Genomic DNA, 17,621 nt, shown 5'->3' with positions numbered 1-17,621 from the left:
GCTTCCTGTATGCATGCGCTGTCGTGTGGGTTCTTCTTGGTGTCTCCAAATTTGCGTTGTCTTGGGGTTTTCTTGATGGCTCCAAATCTGCATTGTCTTGGGGTTCGCCGGCCACTGTACCCATGTGCCGCTGCAGCTGGTAAAGTCAAGCAGCAAGAAACTCTCGAGCAGTCGTGACTGGCATACTACAATCATCGTCGGGCCAAGGAAACAACAGTGTCTCTCAAGGCTGTGTATCGATGTGATGATTTCCAAGAGCAAGTGTTGATAGAGCTCTAATGATGAGGGCACCGCCAGAGGGCGTCTGCAACACCACGCCAGGTCACCCCATGGTGCGTCAAAGATTCGAGGTCAATGCGAAGACAAGCGTCGACTGTATCGTAGCCACTGTGTTCGAGGGAAGCCATGTGCTCGTGCGTGATGGCAATGGAGCAAAGGAGGAGTCGAGCACTCACATCACGAACCTGGAAATGTGGGGTATCGATGCTGCACCCACCTGCGGTGCCGGCGAACTGCAGCATCGACTGTGAGAGCCGGGCAATATCTGCATGAACACGTGATGCGGTTCAGGTCTCTGTGACTCTACGGACAGATAGACGAGATGCAGCGAATGCATTGCTCTGATAATCATGCAGCACTCGGCGCAGTGCAGCGTCGCGGTCAATCGCAGTCGCTAGCTGGCAAGTGCGCGCTCCTCAGTGCCAAGCATCTCTTCCAACTGACCCACGACTATCACAACTTCACGTCCACCACCTCATCCCAGCCCATCGCCGCACTCCACCCCGCCCGTTCGCCCTTGCGTTGCTCATGGAAATACCACTCCGATGAGCCAGCAACACCCCTGGGGCACCCCGAGACACAACCAGAGCACCCGTCTGACGCCCATCTCCACCAGCGCCGCCCACGAACAGCGCAGCACACCCTCTCCCAGCGGCTCGCGTCAGCCATACTCACCCGCCGCGTCCAGCTTCCCCTCGCTCCCATCGGCACCGTCGCGCCTCGTAGGTAGCCGCAAGTCGTCGGCCGCGTCCTCGACCTCGTCCGCGCCTCTTGCAGCGGGACAGCAGCTCCCAGCCAGCCAGCTGCTGTCCTCTCGGTCCAGGACCAACGTGAGCCAGCCCGGCTCTCAGCTGGCGTCCTCTGCTGTGCCAGGTGGAGCTTCGTCGAATAGCAACGGAGGAGCTTCGAAGCTCGTCCGCGCCTCGCCCTCGTCGAGCACAGTGGGCTCGCCCAGCACGTCAACCACGTCAACCAACCCCGCCTCCGGTGCATCGTCACAAAACCTCTCGCGTATTGTCATCGCGCAGGTCTTCCTGTTGCTTAGCCAATTCGGCCCCGTCAAGGACGAGAAAGATCGGTCCAAGTGGGATACGCAGACCGAACAGATCAGGAAGGTGCGTCATTGGTTCCGCTTGTACACGTCTTCGCTTTGCGATGCTAACAACCAACTAGCTGATCGATTCGAACGGCATGGAGGTGTTTTCAAAATACTTCCGGCGCGTGCTGCAGAACAATGCAGCGCAAGTCTTCGGCACGGGCGGCCGCAACGCCGACCCCAACGGCAGCTATCAGATCCTCGTGACCGAAGTTCAGAAGCTGCGAAAAGAGCCAGAGCAAGCAGACAAGATCGCAGAGTCAATAAGCTCCAGTGAAGGAGACCTGTTCCGCGATTTCGACCTGTCCACCTTTGTCTCGCATTTCCAGATGCACCCACTCTCAAGGGCAATGCTCACACTTGCGTGCAGGAAGACTAACTTGAGGCCCAAGGGTGAGCTTGCTTCACATGACTCGACCAGAATCCGCGCTAACACCACGTAGCCGATGCACTTCTTTCAAGCCTTGGCGACGACCTTCTGATAGCCATCGCACAGCCCACCCAGAACGACGACACGAGCCCAGACTACATCGCCTCGCTCGTCGAGTGCCTCCTGCAGGACCCACCACAAGGATGGGACGAGGACAAGAAGCTGAACCTCGCTTACGCTGTCCAAGTTCGCTACCAGACCTTGCACATGCAGGTACCGGGCTTGGTCGAGTCGAAGCTCATACTCGCTGAGCTCACAGATGGGTCAAGGAATCCTCTAGTGAAGCTAGTGCAGCGAGCGGGGCCGCAAGGCACGGCTACAGTAGAAGCCAGCAAAGAGTTGCTCGCGTCGGCCGAGACAAGAGACATAGGCTACCAGCAAGTGGCGTCGGTGGTGTTGTACTTGGCGCTCTCCACGGGATACAATGCCAAGAACTTCGTAGCAGCGCTGCGAGAGCATCGCGCCGGACAGCGGTTGGACTGGCAGGACGTCGTACACGCTTTCGACCGAGACCATCTACGCATCGAAAAGAACAACTTCCTCGCCATCTACAACGCCCTACTTCCGATCGCTCAAGAGAACGAGAGCTTCGATATCCAGGCACTGTGGGGTGGAACTTGGCAGCACGAAGTGACACATCTCTACTTCTTGCTGTGTTATCTGCAGTGCACATCTCAGGAGCTCGATGTTTCTCAGATACCGCGGCTGCGCGCTTCGTACTCCTTGGAGACGTTCGAAGATGCCCCTGACGACGTCAAAGCGTTCGCAGAGCAAGCCATCAAACACCCGTTCGTATCGCTCGATGCTACAGGCGCCCTCTTTACGATGATCTTCCGTACCTCGGAGACCTATCACACAGCTCAATTAATGGGGATCCCGGACCTCGTGATTAATCCTCACACGGCCGAATTCCTCGTTGCTGCAGCAGCTGTGCCGAAGCCATGGGGCGCCCTACAGGAGCAAGCTCTGAAGCAGCTGTTCGATCCATACTTCCACAAGAAGTTACCGATCTACAACTTCGTTCTTTACGGTCTCTGGCAACAAGATCTCCAATGGCTTGTTGATCGTTTTGTCGATGCGTATAATGCCGATCCCATGTCTCTCACGCTTATCTTAGAGCATGCCGAAGCCAACAACTGGTCCGAAACGCTGATCCGCAGTAATACTGACATCAGTCTGGACATGGCGGCACAGGCGCATGCGCGCGGCAAATTTGAGATCGAGCCATGGTTGCAGCAGACTATCGAACAAGCCGGCCTTCTTTTCCGACGCATCTTGACCAACTTCCTAACCCAGAGAGCCTCGGATGAGATGCAGCGTGTACGGGAGGATGGGCATTCTCTCAGCCTACCGCTTGCCGTGAAGACCGTTTACCCTTTGCTCTGGTTCCTTGCCGAGTGCGGACTGCCAGAACACGAACTCCTGCCTCTCCAACGCAACTGCATCCAAGCTTACCCCCGGCTCATCAACTACGGCGAAGGCGTAGACGACATCATCGATGCCAACGGTCAGAATGGGAACTCTCTTCCCGCGGATGCTGACACCAAAATGCAAGAGCACTTCAAGAACATGTACAGTGGCGATAGCGATGTTCGCGACATCATTTCCGTATTGAAGAAATACAAGGAGTCGCGCGATCCCGCGGAGCAGGAGCTGTTCGCTTGCATGATTCATGGTCTTTTCGACGAATATAACTGCTTCGGCGAATACCCACTGGAAGCATTGGCAACCACAGCTGTACTCTTCGGTGGTATTATCAACTTCAACCTGCTGTCTAGGATTGCGCTGCAGGTTGGATTGGCCATGGTGCTGGAAGCTGTGCAAGAGTACAGACCTGAAGACTCCATGTACAAGTTCGGTCTCCAGGCTCTGCTTCATTTCTCCAGTCGACTTTCCGAATGGCCCAACTATTGCGACCAGCTTCTCATTGTTCCTGGTCTTCAGGGCACCGAGATCTTCGCGAAGGCTGAGGAGGTCGTCCGACAACAAGGGGGTGAAGTCAATGGAGATGCGCACAACAGCATTGGCCTCTCCAACGGCAACGGTCTGGAAGATGCGCTTCAACAAGAATCCGCTGTACCAAAGTTCTCCTGTCTGTACGTTGATCCACCGATTCATGGAGACCTTTACGAAGACCCCGACGAAGATGTGCAGGACAAGGTGCTTTTCGTGCTGAACAACGTGTCCGAGCGCAATCTGCGCGACAAGATCAAGGATCTCACCGAAGCTGTCGAAGAGAGGCACCACCAATGGTTTGCCAATTATCTCGTTGAGGAGCGTGCAAAGATGCAACCCAACTTCCAGCAGCTGTACTTGGACATGCTGGAGCTGTTCAACAACCGAACACTCTGGGCTGAGGTTCTTCGCGAGACCTACGTTAGCGTTGTACAAATGCTCAACAACGATGGAACACTCGGTTCGACGGAGCGTGGCCATCTCAAGAACCTTGGATCCTGGCTTGGTTCCCTTACAATCGCTCGCGATCAACCGATCAAGTTTCGCAACATCTCATTCAAAGATCTCCTGACTGAGGGCTACGACACCGACCGACTTCTCCTCGTCATTCCGTTCACCTGCAAGGTATTGGTCCAGGCTGCCAAGTCTACAGTTTTTAAACACCCCAATCCATGGCTGATGGAAATTCTTGGTGTGCTAATGGAGTTGTATCACTTCGCGGATCTCAAGCTGAATCAAAAGTTCGAGATTGAGGTTCTTTGCAAGGGGCTGGATCTCGATCACAAGGAGATCGAACCAACTAACAGCATTCGAGCTCGACCCCAAGCCGACGAGGAGTTCCTCAACCCTATGGTAACGGATGGGCTTGACGCGTTCGGCGACCTCTCGATTATGAGCCTGAATCGTGCTCGAGGCCCAAGTGAACGATTCTCATCTGCGGCCATTACTGCGGCTTTGCCTGATTTCACAAATCAGCTGCAATATCCGCCATCCGGCAACAGCGCTGTGCCCCCAGCGCAGATCAAGAAGATCTTCCTTACCGCTGTCAATCAGGCTATTCAGGAGATAATAGCTCCCGTCGTCGAGCGCTCCGTTACGATTGCTGCCATCTCCACCTCTCAGCTCATTAGCAAGGATTTTGCGATGGAGCCTGATGAGGAGAAACTCCGGACTGCGGCACACACTGTCGTCAAAGCATTGTCTGGTGCTTTGGCTTTAGTGACATGCAAGGAACCTTTACGCATGAGCATCCAGAACAACATACGCATTATGGCGCGCGACCTCCCAGAACAGACACTTCCAGAAGGCCATGTGGTTATGTTCGTCAATGACAACCTCGACTTGGTCTGCAACACTGTAGAGCAGGCAGCCGAGATGTCTTCCTTGGCTGAGATCGATATGCAGGTCGAGGAAGCCGTGCGCATGCGTCGCATGTTCCGCAATACACGTCCCAACGAGCCTTTCAAGGATGCAAACATCAGCCCGTGGGCATTCTACATCCCTGAACCCTACAAGCAAACAGCTGGAGGCTTGAATCGTGAACAACTGGCAATCTACGAGGACTTTGGTCGACAGGCGCGTGGCCTCCCGCACGCAAACAACATTTCTCAGGATAGTGGGCGTCAAGTTCCTGATGTGCTCCAGGATCAGTTCGCTGCTGTGCCGAACCTGCCAACCCCTGGTGCCACCCCTGCTGAGCCACGCCAACAACCTACACAGCAGCCTCGACTCCAGAACCTTCAATCCGCTCACGTGCCTCCTACACAACAGCAACTGAACGGTTACATGGATGCGCCCGGCCCAGCAGGGGGCCAGAGAGGCGTTGAAGATCTTCTTGTAGAGCTGACACAAGTCATCAAGGACGCACCTGAGGAGCGGATAAGCGAGCTTCAACCCGGCAGCAGCGCAATCCACCGTGTCTTTGACCAGCTCATCTCAAGCATCGAGTTTGCTGGGCCCAACAAGGACTCATGGGCATTCCGGATTGCCGGACAGGTCACTAACCACCTGTTCTCCGATTCACTGCAGCGCCTAGAGGTGGAGGTTATGGCGCATCTGCTCAGCCATCTTTGCCAACTGTCTGTGCAGACTTCGCGTCAAGTACTGATGTGGCTTGCAACTCTTCACGATGACGACCGTATCTTCAAGGCTACCGTTATGGTCGCCCTTATGGAGGTCGGCCTGATGGATATGCATCGTCTGAACACCACAATTGCCAAAGCCCTTCAAGAGAGGCGTATTGCCGCAGTCGAAATGCTTTCTACGCTCTTGGAGGAACTGCTGCTCAGCGAGCATCCGAGTGCGTTCCGGGCTGACTTTGCTCTGTCAATCGACGCTCTCACCAACTGGTTGGCAGAAGATCCCTCCCTGGAAGTCGGCAAGCGTGTCATTGCCAATCTGCAAGCATCAACTGCCGAGGCGTCTTTGACCCCACCTGCCACTGGACACAAGGATCAGCTGGAGTACATCTTCGACGAGTGGGTTCACCTGCAGCTTCCAGAAACGCCGAAGAAGACGATCGGAGCTTTCATCTACCAGCTCCACAAGCAGGACATCATGCAAAGCCAAGAGACATCCATTGAGTTCATCCGCACTTGCATTGATGCCTCTGTCACTGCCTACGAGCAAGAGCAATCTCTACCGTACGGTGCTGGAAACCTTGATACAGCTACGGTGAAGATCGATGCGCTCGGCAAACTCATCGTGGACCTTGTTGCTTACCAAGACGAACAAGAGGGTGGTGCCAAGGATAACAAGGCCAGGTACCTTGACCAAATGCTCGTCGTTACTGTTCTTGTGTTGTGCAATCACCACAACACCCGAGGGGACGCTTTCAACCAGAAGGTCTTCTTCCGCCTGTTCTCTACTATCCTCTTCCGTCTTAACGAGGCGACCAAGGAAGACGCCTTGGTAGAGCACAAGGGCGATCTTTTCCTCTGTGTTGCCAGGGCTCTTCTCATCCTGCAGCCGAGCCACTTCCAGAGGTTCACCTTCTCTTGGCTAACTCTTGTCGCTCACCGCATCTTCATCCCGGCAATGCTCGAAGGCGGCCAGTCCGACGAGCGCTGGGACATCTACGCTCGCCTGATGGAGACTCTTCTGGTCTTCACTGGACAGCTGATCAAACCGACTGGAGAGACCATCATGGCTCAAAACTTCTACCGTGGGGTTTTGCGCGTCTTGCTTGTGATCCATCACGACTATCCTGAGTTCCTTGTCGAACATCACTTCCGTCTGTGCAACAGTATCCCGATGCACTGCACTCAACTAAGGAACTTGATCGTCAGCGCATATCCTTCCACCATTCTGGAGATGCCGGATCCTTTCACAGCAGGACTGAAGGTTGACCGACTTGAGAACAACCTCCAAGCACCCGTTATCCGAACTGATATCGTAGAAATCCTCTCCAAGGCAGGTATCAAGAGCAATGTTGATAACCTTCTTAAAGCGTCTGAATCCAAGGCTCAGGACATTCGCAAGATTTGCGATGCCATCTACTTCCCTCAAGCCAAAGAGAGCGGCTTCGAGTTGGTGCCAACTACTGCTGATCCAGCTCTGATCCATGCGCTTGTTCTCTACATTGGTGTCGCGACATTGGGTACCGAAGCGGCCAAGGCCCCGCTGTTTGATTCAGACAGCGCGGCTGCCAGATTGATGGCGAGGTTGGTCAAGGACTTCCATCCTGAAGCAAAGTTCCACTTCATCAGCGCAATCGCCAACCAGCTTCGCTACCCAAACACTCACACTCACTTCTTCAGCTACGCGCTGCTGCACCTCTTCGGCCCTCCCAATGACGATGAGGAAGCGCTTGAGATTCAACAGACCATCACAAGAGTGCTTCTGGAGCGTCTGCTGGTGCATCGTCCTCATCCATGGGGACTCATCATTACTCTGCTCGAGATCCTGAAGAATCGCACATACGCATTCTGGGATCTGCCATTCGTCAAGGCAGCACCTGAGGTAATTTTCATGTATCCCTGTCTGCAAGTCACAGTGGTACTAACACAGTTCGCAGGTCGAGCGTCTTCTCAACGCTTTGTTCACCCATGCTCAGCAGAGCCCTCGGCCGCTAGCTTAGTTCGCTAGCCATCCCCACGGCCTACCCCCGGGTTGCTTCACATTGAACGGCAGCTCGGCCCGCCATTCATAGTTCACGTTTTTGGGCTTGCTCAGACAGCAAACCTTACGTTTTGTGCTCGTTGCATTTGCGTGCGTAAGGGGTTCGATTCTTTCTTGCATGATTGAGGAGCTTTGTCTTTCAACCGATCTAATATTTTCGACGAATGCACATCTGGACGTCATGTCGTCTACACGCTACGGTTTCACGACTCTTTGGGCTGGCTGGCACAGAAGGAACGTAATGATCATCGTATGCGGATGGACCGTACGGAAAATGGCGGGTGTTAGGCTCATTTGGCGGTTCAAAAAGCATGGAGTCACTACGGTGGGAGTTTCGTTATTTCTAATCATGAAGATGGTACCCTTCGAAATTCGTGTAGAATAGCATTGCTTTGGCGAATTTCGGGATCAGGTGGATGACGCAGGCGTATAGTCGATGCGCTGTCGGCTACCGCATATACTGTAGGATATTGAGTCGAATGATTTCCTTTCCTTCTTTCATCTTCTCCGTCACCTTATCTCTGTTGATACCCATCTTCTGTTCTCATACGCTATCTCTTGCCTGTATCCGCTTCAGAGGTGTCGGCCAACCGCAGCGGGTGAAGCTCTTCTGGTATGGTACATCCGCAGTATCGTCCTTCGTATTCTCGTCGAAACTTCCCATTTAGTAAGCTTGGGTAGTTTGTAACCTTGTGAGTTGGGATCTACGAAGGTAGTGTATGCTGCAGATCGCTTCGCCCTATATCACGATGCCGCTGATCTCCTCTTCTAGACCTTCAGCCGACACATTCCCACAGCTCCATCACAGACTTCACATACAATCCATCTGCAGCCTCGTACGGCAACGAGATTCATGATAGGGAGCATGCTCGATTGCGGGGAATAAAAATATCCGCCATTTGACTCCTTCAAAGCGCGTCCTGCCGTTTTCCCGTTGAAAGCGAGTGTCCTTATCGTTTGCAGCACACAAGAGATGGAAACACACGGTGTAATTGGAACGCCCACCACGCTTTGCGGGGCGGACCAAGATGCGAGCGCTGGCGGCGACTACAAGGTTCTTACTGAGGGCGCTTTAGCCTACGCCAACCTTGACTCCACCGAGATTGCCGGCGCCGTTCCGTTCATCAGCAACAGTGTCGACGCCGGCATCAACGGCGAGCAGGCCGGCAAAATTCGTCGTGACTACCAGGACCTCGCCAAGCGCACAGTCGTGCAGTCTGACTGCACCGGCACACGCTGCACCGCAGCCACCACCGCACTCTCCAACTGTGCATCGCTCGCTCGCACCGCCGCCTCAAACGCCCAATCCAACAACGCCAAGATGACCGAGTGCTTCAAGTCCACAGCTACTGCTACAAAGAACACCGTTGCGACCGTCTTCAACAACATCGCCAGCCAGTGCGGTTCCACCACCAGCGGCAACAGCAGGTACTACTGCACCGACATCCTGGGCGCCTGCTCCATCGGCGTGTTGGCATACACATACCCCTCGACCAGCCAGATGGTCAACTGCCCTCTATTCTTCTCCGGTCTGCCGGCGCTGAGCCGCACTTGCCATGCTCAGGATCAGGCTACGACTGTGCTGCACGAGATGACCCACTTGGATCAGGTCAAGGGCACTAGCGATTACGGAGGTTATGGATGCAACTTCATCCGCAGCTTGTCGGCGGCACAGAACTTGAATCATGCTGATACTTACACATTGTTCGCTCAGGGTAAGTCTTCATCAACCAGAAAGGAAGATAATGGAAATGTGCTAACATGATACAGCTCTTTACGCCAGCTGCTAGACGTCAGACTCTGTATTGAGAGAAGAATGAGGACGCTGTTACTGGCACGTGCTGTGGGCCTGATGGCTGTTGGTGAGCAAGCGTTTGAAATTGTGGTTTGTCGCGAAATGAATGGTTGAAAACATATCTTGACATTAAGAACATGTATTGCCCTCAGTACTGCTCCCAAGTCCCAATTTGATGACCCAGCAACCTCTTGTCCCTATACTTTTCTCCATACACATAACTGTCAAGAATCGGCTCTTCATCAATGCCTAAATGGTTGTCCTTGTCTCGTCCCAAAAACCATCCCAGCGCATACGTCTTCCCTTGTTTCTCGAGGTGCTTTGTCATTTGGCTGCTGGAGAGCTTCTCGGTATCGACAAAAGTCAAAAGCATCTTGGACTGGTATATCATGGCAAGGACCGATGCCATTGTGCCAATCTGCCGAGGCATGAACTTGTGGGAGCGACGTGTGTACGTCAGAATCGCGATACTGATGAGATACAGCAGGATAAGTATTGAGAGGGTCAGGGAGATCCAGAAGGAACGGAATGTCTGCTCCTGATTGTGTCTGTCTTTGGGGTCCTGTTTGTGATCATTGTCGCCGCCCTGGCCAGGAAAAAATCGCGTGCCGTCCACGTTGATGGATGACACACATACTGTGAGGATCTCGGCAAGCACCGATCCAAACGCGACAAGAGCAACGAGCCAGTGTCTATTGAAGAGAGCAATGATAGGAAGGAAGAGCGGGTTCGTGCCGGCGTAGTCGAGTGTGAGTGTTTTTGCGGGAGCCTTTCGTTTCGAGAGAATGTAAAATGGTTGGAGCATACGAACATCACAGTTCATAGTGTTCCACAGGATCCTGACGATAGTCGCGAGGCCGGTTAGGAGGATAGGTAATTTGTCCGTCACGACGCTCGTTGGCTCGAAGAAGGTGAAGACGGGGATGGCAGCAGTAAACAGTACGATATAGGCGACGAAAGCAACTCCGGAAGTAAGGCGCAGCATCAGAGGACGGGGATCTGCACTGTGTTCGTGGGGCTTCTCCTTTGAGTTGCGAATGTACTCTCCTTGCCACAAACTGCTTTTGTGTAAGATATAGCGGCGTTGACGTAGCTGCTTGTGGATCTTTGCAAGGGGTGCTTCGTCCAGACCGTGGAAGTCGGTGAGAATGTGACTTCTGTGGAAATGATGAGATGGTCCTTCTATGTACAGAGAAGGGGGTTTAGTGCTTACCTGGTAGCCATGGCTGCAATACCCGCAATCCCTTGAGGATTAGACAGAAGGCCACTTTTACGTCTCATAGCGTACATCAACGCTGCTCCGCATATAGCAACGAAGACTAGACATCCAGAGACAGCGCGAGACCAGGGGGGATCGATGCGGACGAACTTCCATTCGCCGCTATTTCGCTTGTTCTTCGGGGGATCCACCTTGATTGAGGCCGACTGGAGCACAGGGATCAGACTGCTACCGACCAAGGTGCCTAAAGAACTCCAGATCACCGCGTACTGCCTATGTCGCAAGGCCCTCAGTGGCACAAGCCAGCTCATGAAGGTGAGGTAGTCCATGTTGAGCGATTCTCCAGCGGTAGCGCCCGTCTTACGACTAAGCTGGTAATACGGTTCTAGTCGCTTAACCTCAAAATCTGACATCTGCCAGAGTATACCGTAGAAGACGAAGACGATAATCGGTGCGTACTTCCATGTGAAGAATTCAGCGAGGCTCAGCTCATCTGCCTTTTTGAATTTTGCCAGCCCATCTCCATTTTGCTCTTTCTTGATGGACATCTGACACAAAAACTCCTGAAGAGCAGCCAGCGCAAGTGCAATGAACGTAAGCATCGCGATCCATGGCCATCCCATGGTCAAAGGGCGCCACGATGGCATGTCCGGATCTGGAAGTTGTCAGTAGGGCCCTGGGTTAATATTGAGTGCAAACGAACCTTTGGGGAAGAAGTAGCTTTTCTGCACTTCACTTTTGTCCTGACGCGTAGAGCTAGCCAACATGCTCCGCGTCTCAAAATCGCCACCTCCGAACGATTCGCTGATGTCAACAGGAACCTCTGCAACAGCGACAATGTCGCCGGTCTTCTCAGCCTCTTCCTGAGCATTGCGAGCCTGAAGGACGGTGATGTCTGCATTGGGTTCCCCGCGTGGCTGTCTTGAATAGCTCCCCGGCCCTATCGGTGCCGAATTGTATGTGAATGGCCTCTCAGTGATCGAGCTCATCCCTGCGCCTAACAGACTTTCAAGCCTTTCGTATTCAGCAGCATAACCGGCTTCATTGAGATCGCGTTGCTGTTCCGCAACGTCTACAGTGTTGCGCATCTTCTTGGGAGGATCGATTAGACTCATCTGAACAGCATCGGCGCCACTCTGAAAGTAATTGATAGACTCATCGTCTTCTTCTACGCCTCCTAGAGGGCGCCTTCCCAGGTTCGATTCCTCGTCGTTGATGCGGTTGTAGCTCCCACCTCGGGTGGTTACACTTCGTAGCGACGTGAGACGGCGCAGTAACCTCTTGGTACCACTTTTACTCTGCAACGATGCTAGGGAACTCTGATTCTCGAAGGGACTGGCTGATGGTTCGTATGCGGTAGACCCAGGGAACGATGGAGGCGGAGGAGGTGCCGGACCCCAAGACGTTCGCCGAGACTCTGCGGCGGGTATCAGAGGAGACGGATATGAAGTTCGTCTTGACGCTGCAGTCGTGGATGGCGGACTAATTGATGATATTGATGACGGCCTAGATGGGAAGAGCTGTGAAAGTCTGTTTGATCCTGATGTATTCTTGCGCATAAGCGGTGGTCGTGTTTCCCATGGCGTATTCCCACACTCAGAAGCTGGAGGTCCTGCGCGAAGAGCAAAAGGGACTGCATCGGCTGTTGATTTTCGCCCAGCGTTCGGTGAGCCGATTTGAAGCTCAGACGGCACTCCGTCCATTATTGCTTCCTCAACCTAAGCTCTTTCATGCAGCGGTCGTAAATTCAAAGTCCTCTTAAACTAGGTTCCCAAGGCTAGATTAATGAAGTCTAGGAAGGAAGATGGAGGGAGCTACGAACTCCCAGGCACTTCAAGATGTTCCCCTCGCGGCTGAAGGACGCCTTGCGGCCTTCGGCGCTTCTAACACCTTTCAGCCTCAGCCCATCCCAAAGACAATCTATTGTGCACAAGCGATGAACCCAGCCAGGAAACTCCAGGCCAATTGCGAACGAGCAATCCCACTGCTGCCAAGATAAAGCGTCCCTGTACCTGCGCAAGTTAATCACCTGGTCGTTGGGGCAGAGTCTTTCGTGACTCGTTCAGCTGGAGGAGTCTGGTGTAGCCTGACTCAGGTCCGCAGGTTCGGTCGATTGACCTGGAAAGCGGGGAAGCTTGAAGACAAAAAAGTGACAATCTTGCGACCGAGAAGCAGATGACTGAAACGTTAAGAGGTGAGCAAGGCTCCGATGGAAGACTTCGAGAGAATTGTCGCGCGACATCAGGCTGTGAACGTGGGTGCAGGCGGTGCTAATAATACGAATCACAGCCGCAGAGGGCGTTGTCACTCGCCTGCCCCTGCTTGTTGCGGATGCAACTCGGAAGGCCGAACATTGAGGGCTGAAAACGCCAACCTCGCTAGTTACAGTGTTGCATGGTTAAATATTGATGGCAATTGGCGTTTGCCGACGGTTACTGGTGTTATGCAACAAGAGTTGAGTAAAGACTGATGAGCCGGACGATGACGAAGCCTTGGAGGGCAGCACCTGCTGTTCTCTCTGTGCGACAGACGTCGAGCCGCTGACAAGGAAGCTGCTCTGCCACTAACGCAGGTACAAATGTAGTCCACAATGATCAGCACGAGCCGGCCTCAGCAGTCGCTCACCGGTTGCCATCGCTCGCAGTCCTCAAACGAAGTCGGCCCTTTAACCGCCCTCAGCTGGGGCGAATACAGGTAAAGGGCGGAGGTAGTTGATCATGTTATACAATGCGCCCCGGGTTGCAGGAGTACCCACTTCTGTCTGTCTAACTCAGAGCTCCCTGCAACTGTTTTTGCTTAAGTGCGATCAACATGTCAGCGCCAACGACCCCATACCGTGAGATACGAGCTCATCATATCAACGACACGATCACTCTATACCAGGCCTACAGCCCCGAGATAGGCACCACTGCGGTGGAACACCAACGTTTGGATACATCACCCGAGTTCAGCACTACACGCATGACCTGTATCAAGCCTTCCTGGGCATGTATGCGGCTACTCTTACAAGGATCCAGGATAAGAGTGCATCCTCGCATTGTCCGTCAGAAAAGAAGTATTCGTTGAGCTGCTAGAGAGTGCGGTCGTTGCACCATCGCACACGCTGGACAAACCGGAAGTCAAAGGCAATGAAGGGTTGCCACGGGTCAGAGTACAATGGGATCCCGAGAGAACAGTTCGATTGGAAAATCTGCCCTGTTGGAGTATACAGATTGGAGTTCCTGACGCGCTTGTCAATGATCTAGTAAAAGGCGTATTCGCAATCGAGGATGTCACTGAACGGGCAAGGGAGCTGAATAGAGAGCTTGACGAGACGAAGGATGTTGACCTTGAAGACCTGCAAAGCAGAGGCCTGGTTTTGAAGAAAAAGACGTTTGTCATAAACAAGGATTTGCGACACCTGCTGCATATCGCAGAGCAGGAATCCGCGTAAACGATCGCGCTGAACCGACCCCAAACGTGTCCTCTGGAAAATACAATTACGATGCAGTAAGTACCCCACGCGCATTTATATGCTCTCGTGACTGTTCACCCTTCTGACAGCGTGCCAGACCCGACCTCTACTTCGACCGTACGGTATAAAGGCTGTCCGGAAACCTGCACGCTTCTCGGAACGGTACGGTGAATCTCTTCCGAAACTCAGAGCGCGACAAGTAGCCAGCCGGCCAACACTGCGTGGCGAGGGCTCGATTGTTATCCTCGAAGTACTCTTTATGATCTTGTAGAGGAGCTCGGTTGGAAGTCCGAAAAACCGATGGAAAAGGGCTGCCACAAGAGGTCGTCAATGGAGAGTTCGAGGTCGTGCGCAAGCTCAAGAAACGCCGCGGCGGTGGGATCTGAGGATACAGCCTTTCTGACACAACATTTCATTACGCAACTACCTTATGTTCTCGGGACAGATTGTTACAACAGCACACATCAGAAGGCTTACTCGTCATCTCGCCTTTCTATGTACAGAGCATACTGAAATGAGCATCCTGAAAGAAGCAACTGTAGTCCAAATGAGTAGAATATCTTGGAGAACAAGAGTGCTGAATGCTATTCCTGACCCGTCAAACAACAAATATAGACCGAGCCAGTCAAACTGAAGAAGTCCACTCTATCAGCATAATTAACTACTCGTAGATGTTCCCCTCAAATCCCTCCTTGTCTTTGCGCCAGTACAGTAATGCCGTGATTCCCACATTCTGACCCTTCGCTCTGAATTCTTCCTTGATCTTCGACACAGGTCGTAGATTCTCCACGATGTCCTTCTTGAAATTTGGATGTTCAACAGCCTCTAGAGTAACAACGCAGGCGTTCTGGAGACCTGATGTTCCATAGATTGTCAAGTTCCGCAGATTCTTGAGCGCCACGACTGACTTTGGGTTGAAGCCGTCGAGATATTTGCTAATATGAAGGGTGACGCCATTTAGAGGATGGGCTCCTGGTATATCCAGTTGGTCGTATCTGTACTCAGACGGGGCGTGAAAGCCGATACGAAGCTGGCGGAGGCCTTGACAGGCGTCGAGTGCCATGCTGACAGCCCTGTTGTCCGTCTCAGTGGTATCATATTGATCGATCGAGTACATTAGGTGTTGTAGTCAATGGCTTGCACAAGATCCATACCGTTGGCATTAGAGATGGTGAGTTTGCGGATATTGTGTGCAATGCTGAAGTCGTGGGTGCGACAGTGGGTTGCCATTTCGAAGAAGTGCAGTAAACTTGCAGTACAGTTGAAGACGAGCCTGAACGAACTGAGCAGAAAGCCGCCCGCCTCCGTCAATATACCCTTACTGTGCAAGCAGAGTTTGAGAAGAAACGGGGCAGAAGTCGTCTTTTTCCAGGTGTCGTTGTCATGAATTTCAGTCCAGTCGTTACCGCCTGGCCGCCTCACTCCCATCATAGCCCTCGAATCGGGTGGTGAGTGCCGATGTGTTGTCGCAAAAGTAGTCTTCATAGGTCTGGTACCGAAGCTCAATAGGTAGTCCCAGGAAGTTATGGAAGGCAGATTGCCTTGTAATGTCGTTAATGGAGGGCTCGAAATCATGCGCAAGGTTGAGAAAGGCGAGGTGGGCCTTGTCTGGCGTGACATCGTTCTCCATGCTCGAGTCTTCGCGTTCCGGGAGAGTCGCGAGGGCTGCAGTGTTGTTTATATCGTGTGGTATCAGTTGCGCGAGTTTGGCAAGAGCGGAATTGCGAAGGAAGGCGCCGGTGGGTCAGGTGAAGTGAACGCTAGGACCATCTAGCAATGACGCGCTGCAAGCTGCTGTTGACAAAGCAAAGAAAGATTGTGATGTAGATGGATGCCAGCTTGCGAAGGTGGAGTTTATGGCCAAATGCGCAAATTATCAATGTGGGGTCGTGTGAGGCGGACAGCGTTAAGCTGAGGGGGGAGTGCAATGAGACCGCCACTTCTTGGACACAACCATTCATTATGCAGCTACCTTGTTGCTCGGCGCATTTCGTCACAACAGCACATTACTCGGGGCTCACTCGTCGTCCTCATCGTCATCGTCGACGACAGGAACAGCCTCGTCCCTCTTTGTTGTCTTGACTTTGCGGTCCTTCTCAGCACCAGCGGGCTTCTTCGACTTGTCATCAGCATCCTCGTCATCGTCTTCATCCTCGTCAGGTGCATCGGAAACAACTTCCTCCTCCTCGTATAGCTCAGCTTCCTCATCCTCCTCATCCTCCTCTTCCTCTGCATCCTTAGCATTGAAAGTTCGCTTGGACTTCTTCTTTGGGGCTAAGAGAGAGGCATCAGTAACAGTCCAGACACTGGAAGCGATGTAGCTTACGAGGTGCCTCAGCATCAGAGTCTTCTTCCTCGCCAAAGTCTGAGCCCTCAGACTCCTGGTATCTAAAGAGCAACGATGTCAGCTTTGTTACTCGTCGCGTGTGTGATGAGATCGATTGTTTTCAATGTATACTCTGAGATAAACAACAGCCAATTTGCATGATGGTTATAAGCGATTTACACGCTTGACAGTTGAGCTTGCGCGATTTCGCAACGACGCGGTAGCCACGGCGCTGCACCAGGCTAGGGCCGCCCTTCAAGCTGTTGCGCTGCGACAACGAAGCTTGACCGCATGGATTAAAAACATCAAATTGATAGAGCGATGAAAGGCGACAATGATAGAGCTGAAATCGCACAATTGCAACACGAGGCACGAAGGTGCAATAACATGACGTCAAAGAAGGGCTCACTCACTCTTCTTCGTCTTCAGACTCGTCAGACGGGAGAGCAACGAGCTCCTCCTCCTCCTCAGCGTCCTGCTTCCTCTTGCGGGTAGACATTGTGTGTTGTGGTCTGGAAAATAGGTGGCAATAAGGTGTTGATGTGAGATGAAGCTGGGTCGAAGAGCGAGCTGTGAATCCCGAGCTCTGGGAGCGGGGACCGGATAAGCTGCGTACCTTTAGGCGGATGGCTGGGAAACCAGGCAAGGGGAGGTCGCTCTGTGCTAAGATTGGAATCCTGTGTCCAGCCAATAGCTTGTGGCGCTCATGGCACCCGCAGGCTGTCGAGCAAGCCGGAAGAAGGGTTCGAGTTCCCTGCCGCGGCCTGCTCGCGTCTTTTGATGCAGGTACCACCTCAAGAGATCGTCAAGACTGCCGTCCTGCAAGCCAGCCATCTCACTTTGGCTGCACTGCTCACGAGATGTTATAGTGATGGCTACGGAGCTAATCATCGACCAAGGAGTGTGCTAGAGAGAACTGTCGTTCCTGTCGTGGCTTGAGAGGGTGC

At 53.0% G+C, this 17,621-nt stretch overlaps 6 protein-coding genes across 6 annotated transcripts; 3 read left to right on the top strand and 3 right to left on the bottom strand.

Annotated features, from left to right (window-relative positions):
• Positions 1 to 824: 824 nt before the first annotated feature.
• BU25DRAFT_327501 (Not1-domain-containing protein) lies at positions 825 to 7,839 on the top strand (the record flags this gene model as incomplete). Its single annotated transcript, XM_033699484.1, has 4 exons — positions 825 to 1,394; positions 1,453 to 1,768; positions 1,819 to 7,721; positions 7,777 to 7,839. The coding sequence occupies 4 exons, from the start codon at positions 825 to 827 to the stop codon at positions 7,837 to 7,839; spliced, it is 6,852 nt and encodes a 2,283-aa protein (XP_033567935.1).
• A 943-nt stretch (positions 7,840 to 8,782) lies between these two features.
• On the top strand, positions 8,783 to 9,670 carry BU25DRAFT_444410 (zincin; the record flags this gene model as incomplete). The annotated part of the gene is made up of 2 exons (XM_033700041.1): positions 8,783 to 9,595; positions 9,651 to 9,670. The coding sequence occupies exons 1-2, from the start codon at positions 8,854 to 8,856 to the stop codon at positions 9,668 to 9,670; spliced, it is 762 nt and encodes a 253-aa protein (XP_033567934.1). The 5' UTR covers positions 8,783 to 8,853.
• A 153-nt stretch (positions 9,671 to 9,823) lies between these two features.
• Positions 9,824 to 12,009, bottom strand: BU25DRAFT_327586 (uncharacterized protein; the record flags this gene model as incomplete). Its single annotated transcript, XM_033699490.1, has 3 exons — positions 9,824 to 10,832; positions 10,889 to 11,549; positions 11,598 to 12,009. 3 exons carry the CDS (start codon positions 12,007 to 12,009, stop codon positions 9,824 to 9,826), a joined length of 2,082 nt encoding a protein of 693 aa, XP_033567933.1.
• A 1,475-nt stretch (positions 12,010 to 13,484) lies between these two features.
• BU25DRAFT_416908 (uncharacterized protein) lies at positions 13,485 to 14,327 on the top strand (the record flags this gene model as incomplete). The annotated part of the gene is made up of 3 exons (XM_033699909.1): positions 13,485 to 13,588; positions 13,696 to 13,933; positions 14,106 to 14,327. The coding sequence occupies 3 exons, from the start codon at positions 13,485 to 13,487 to the stop codon at positions 14,325 to 14,327; spliced, it is 564 nt and encodes a 187-aa protein (XP_033567932.1).
• Positions 14,328 to 15,009: 682 nt separating this feature from the next.
• BU25DRAFT_416907 (uncharacterized protein) lies at positions 15,010 to 15,465 on the bottom strand (the record flags this gene model as incomplete). Its single annotated transcript, XM_033699908.1, has 1 exon — positions 15,010 to 15,465. The coding sequence occupies one exon, from the start codon at positions 15,463 to 15,465 to the stop codon at positions 15,010 to 15,012; it is 456 nt and encodes a 151-aa protein (XP_033567931.1).
• An 829-nt stretch (positions 15,466 to 16,294) lies between these two features.
• On the bottom strand, positions 16,295 to 17,361 carry BU25DRAFT_486776 (uncharacterized protein). The gene is made up of 3 exons (XM_033700182.1): positions 17,088 to 17,361; positions 16,675 to 16,736; positions 16,295 to 16,622 (listed from the first exon to the last, which is right to left on the bottom strand). The coding sequence occupies exons 1-3, from the start codon at positions 17,171 to 17,173 to the stop codon at positions 16,366 to 16,368; spliced, it is 405 nt and encodes a 134-aa protein (XP_033567930.1). The 5' UTR covers positions 17,174 to 17,361; the 3' UTR covers positions 16,295 to 16,365.
• Between the last annotated feature and the right edge of the window lie 260 nt (positions 17,362 to 17,621).

The sequence above is a fragment of the Macroventuria anomochaeta genome, assembly GCF_010093625.1.
Source record: "Macroventuria anomochaeta strain CBS 525.71 unplaced genomic scaffold BU25scaffold_1, whole genome shotgun sequence".
NCBI lineage: Eukaryota > Fungi > Ascomycota > Dothideomycetes > Pleosporales > Didymellaceae > Macroventuria > Macroventuria anomochaeta.
Note: the sequence above shows the minus strand (reverse complement) of the source record. Positions and strands in the feature narration are given on the sequence as shown.

Excerpts from the sequence above, each read along its gene's own strand:
- BU25DRAFT_486776 (XM_033700182.1), bottom strand. The coding sequence starts at position 17,173 with ATGTCTACCCGCAAGAGGAAGCAGGACGCTGAGGAGGAGGAGGAGCTC. Across the intron at positions 16,737-17,087 it reads GAGTCTGAAGACGAAGAAGA|ATACCAGGAGTCTGAGGGCT; the intron begins GTGAGTGAGCCC and ends GTTGCTCTTTAG. Across the intron at positions 16,623-16,674 it reads CTCTGATGCTGAGGCACCTC|CCCCAAAGAAGAAGTCCAAG; the intron begins GTAAGCTACATC and ends CCTCTCTCTTAG.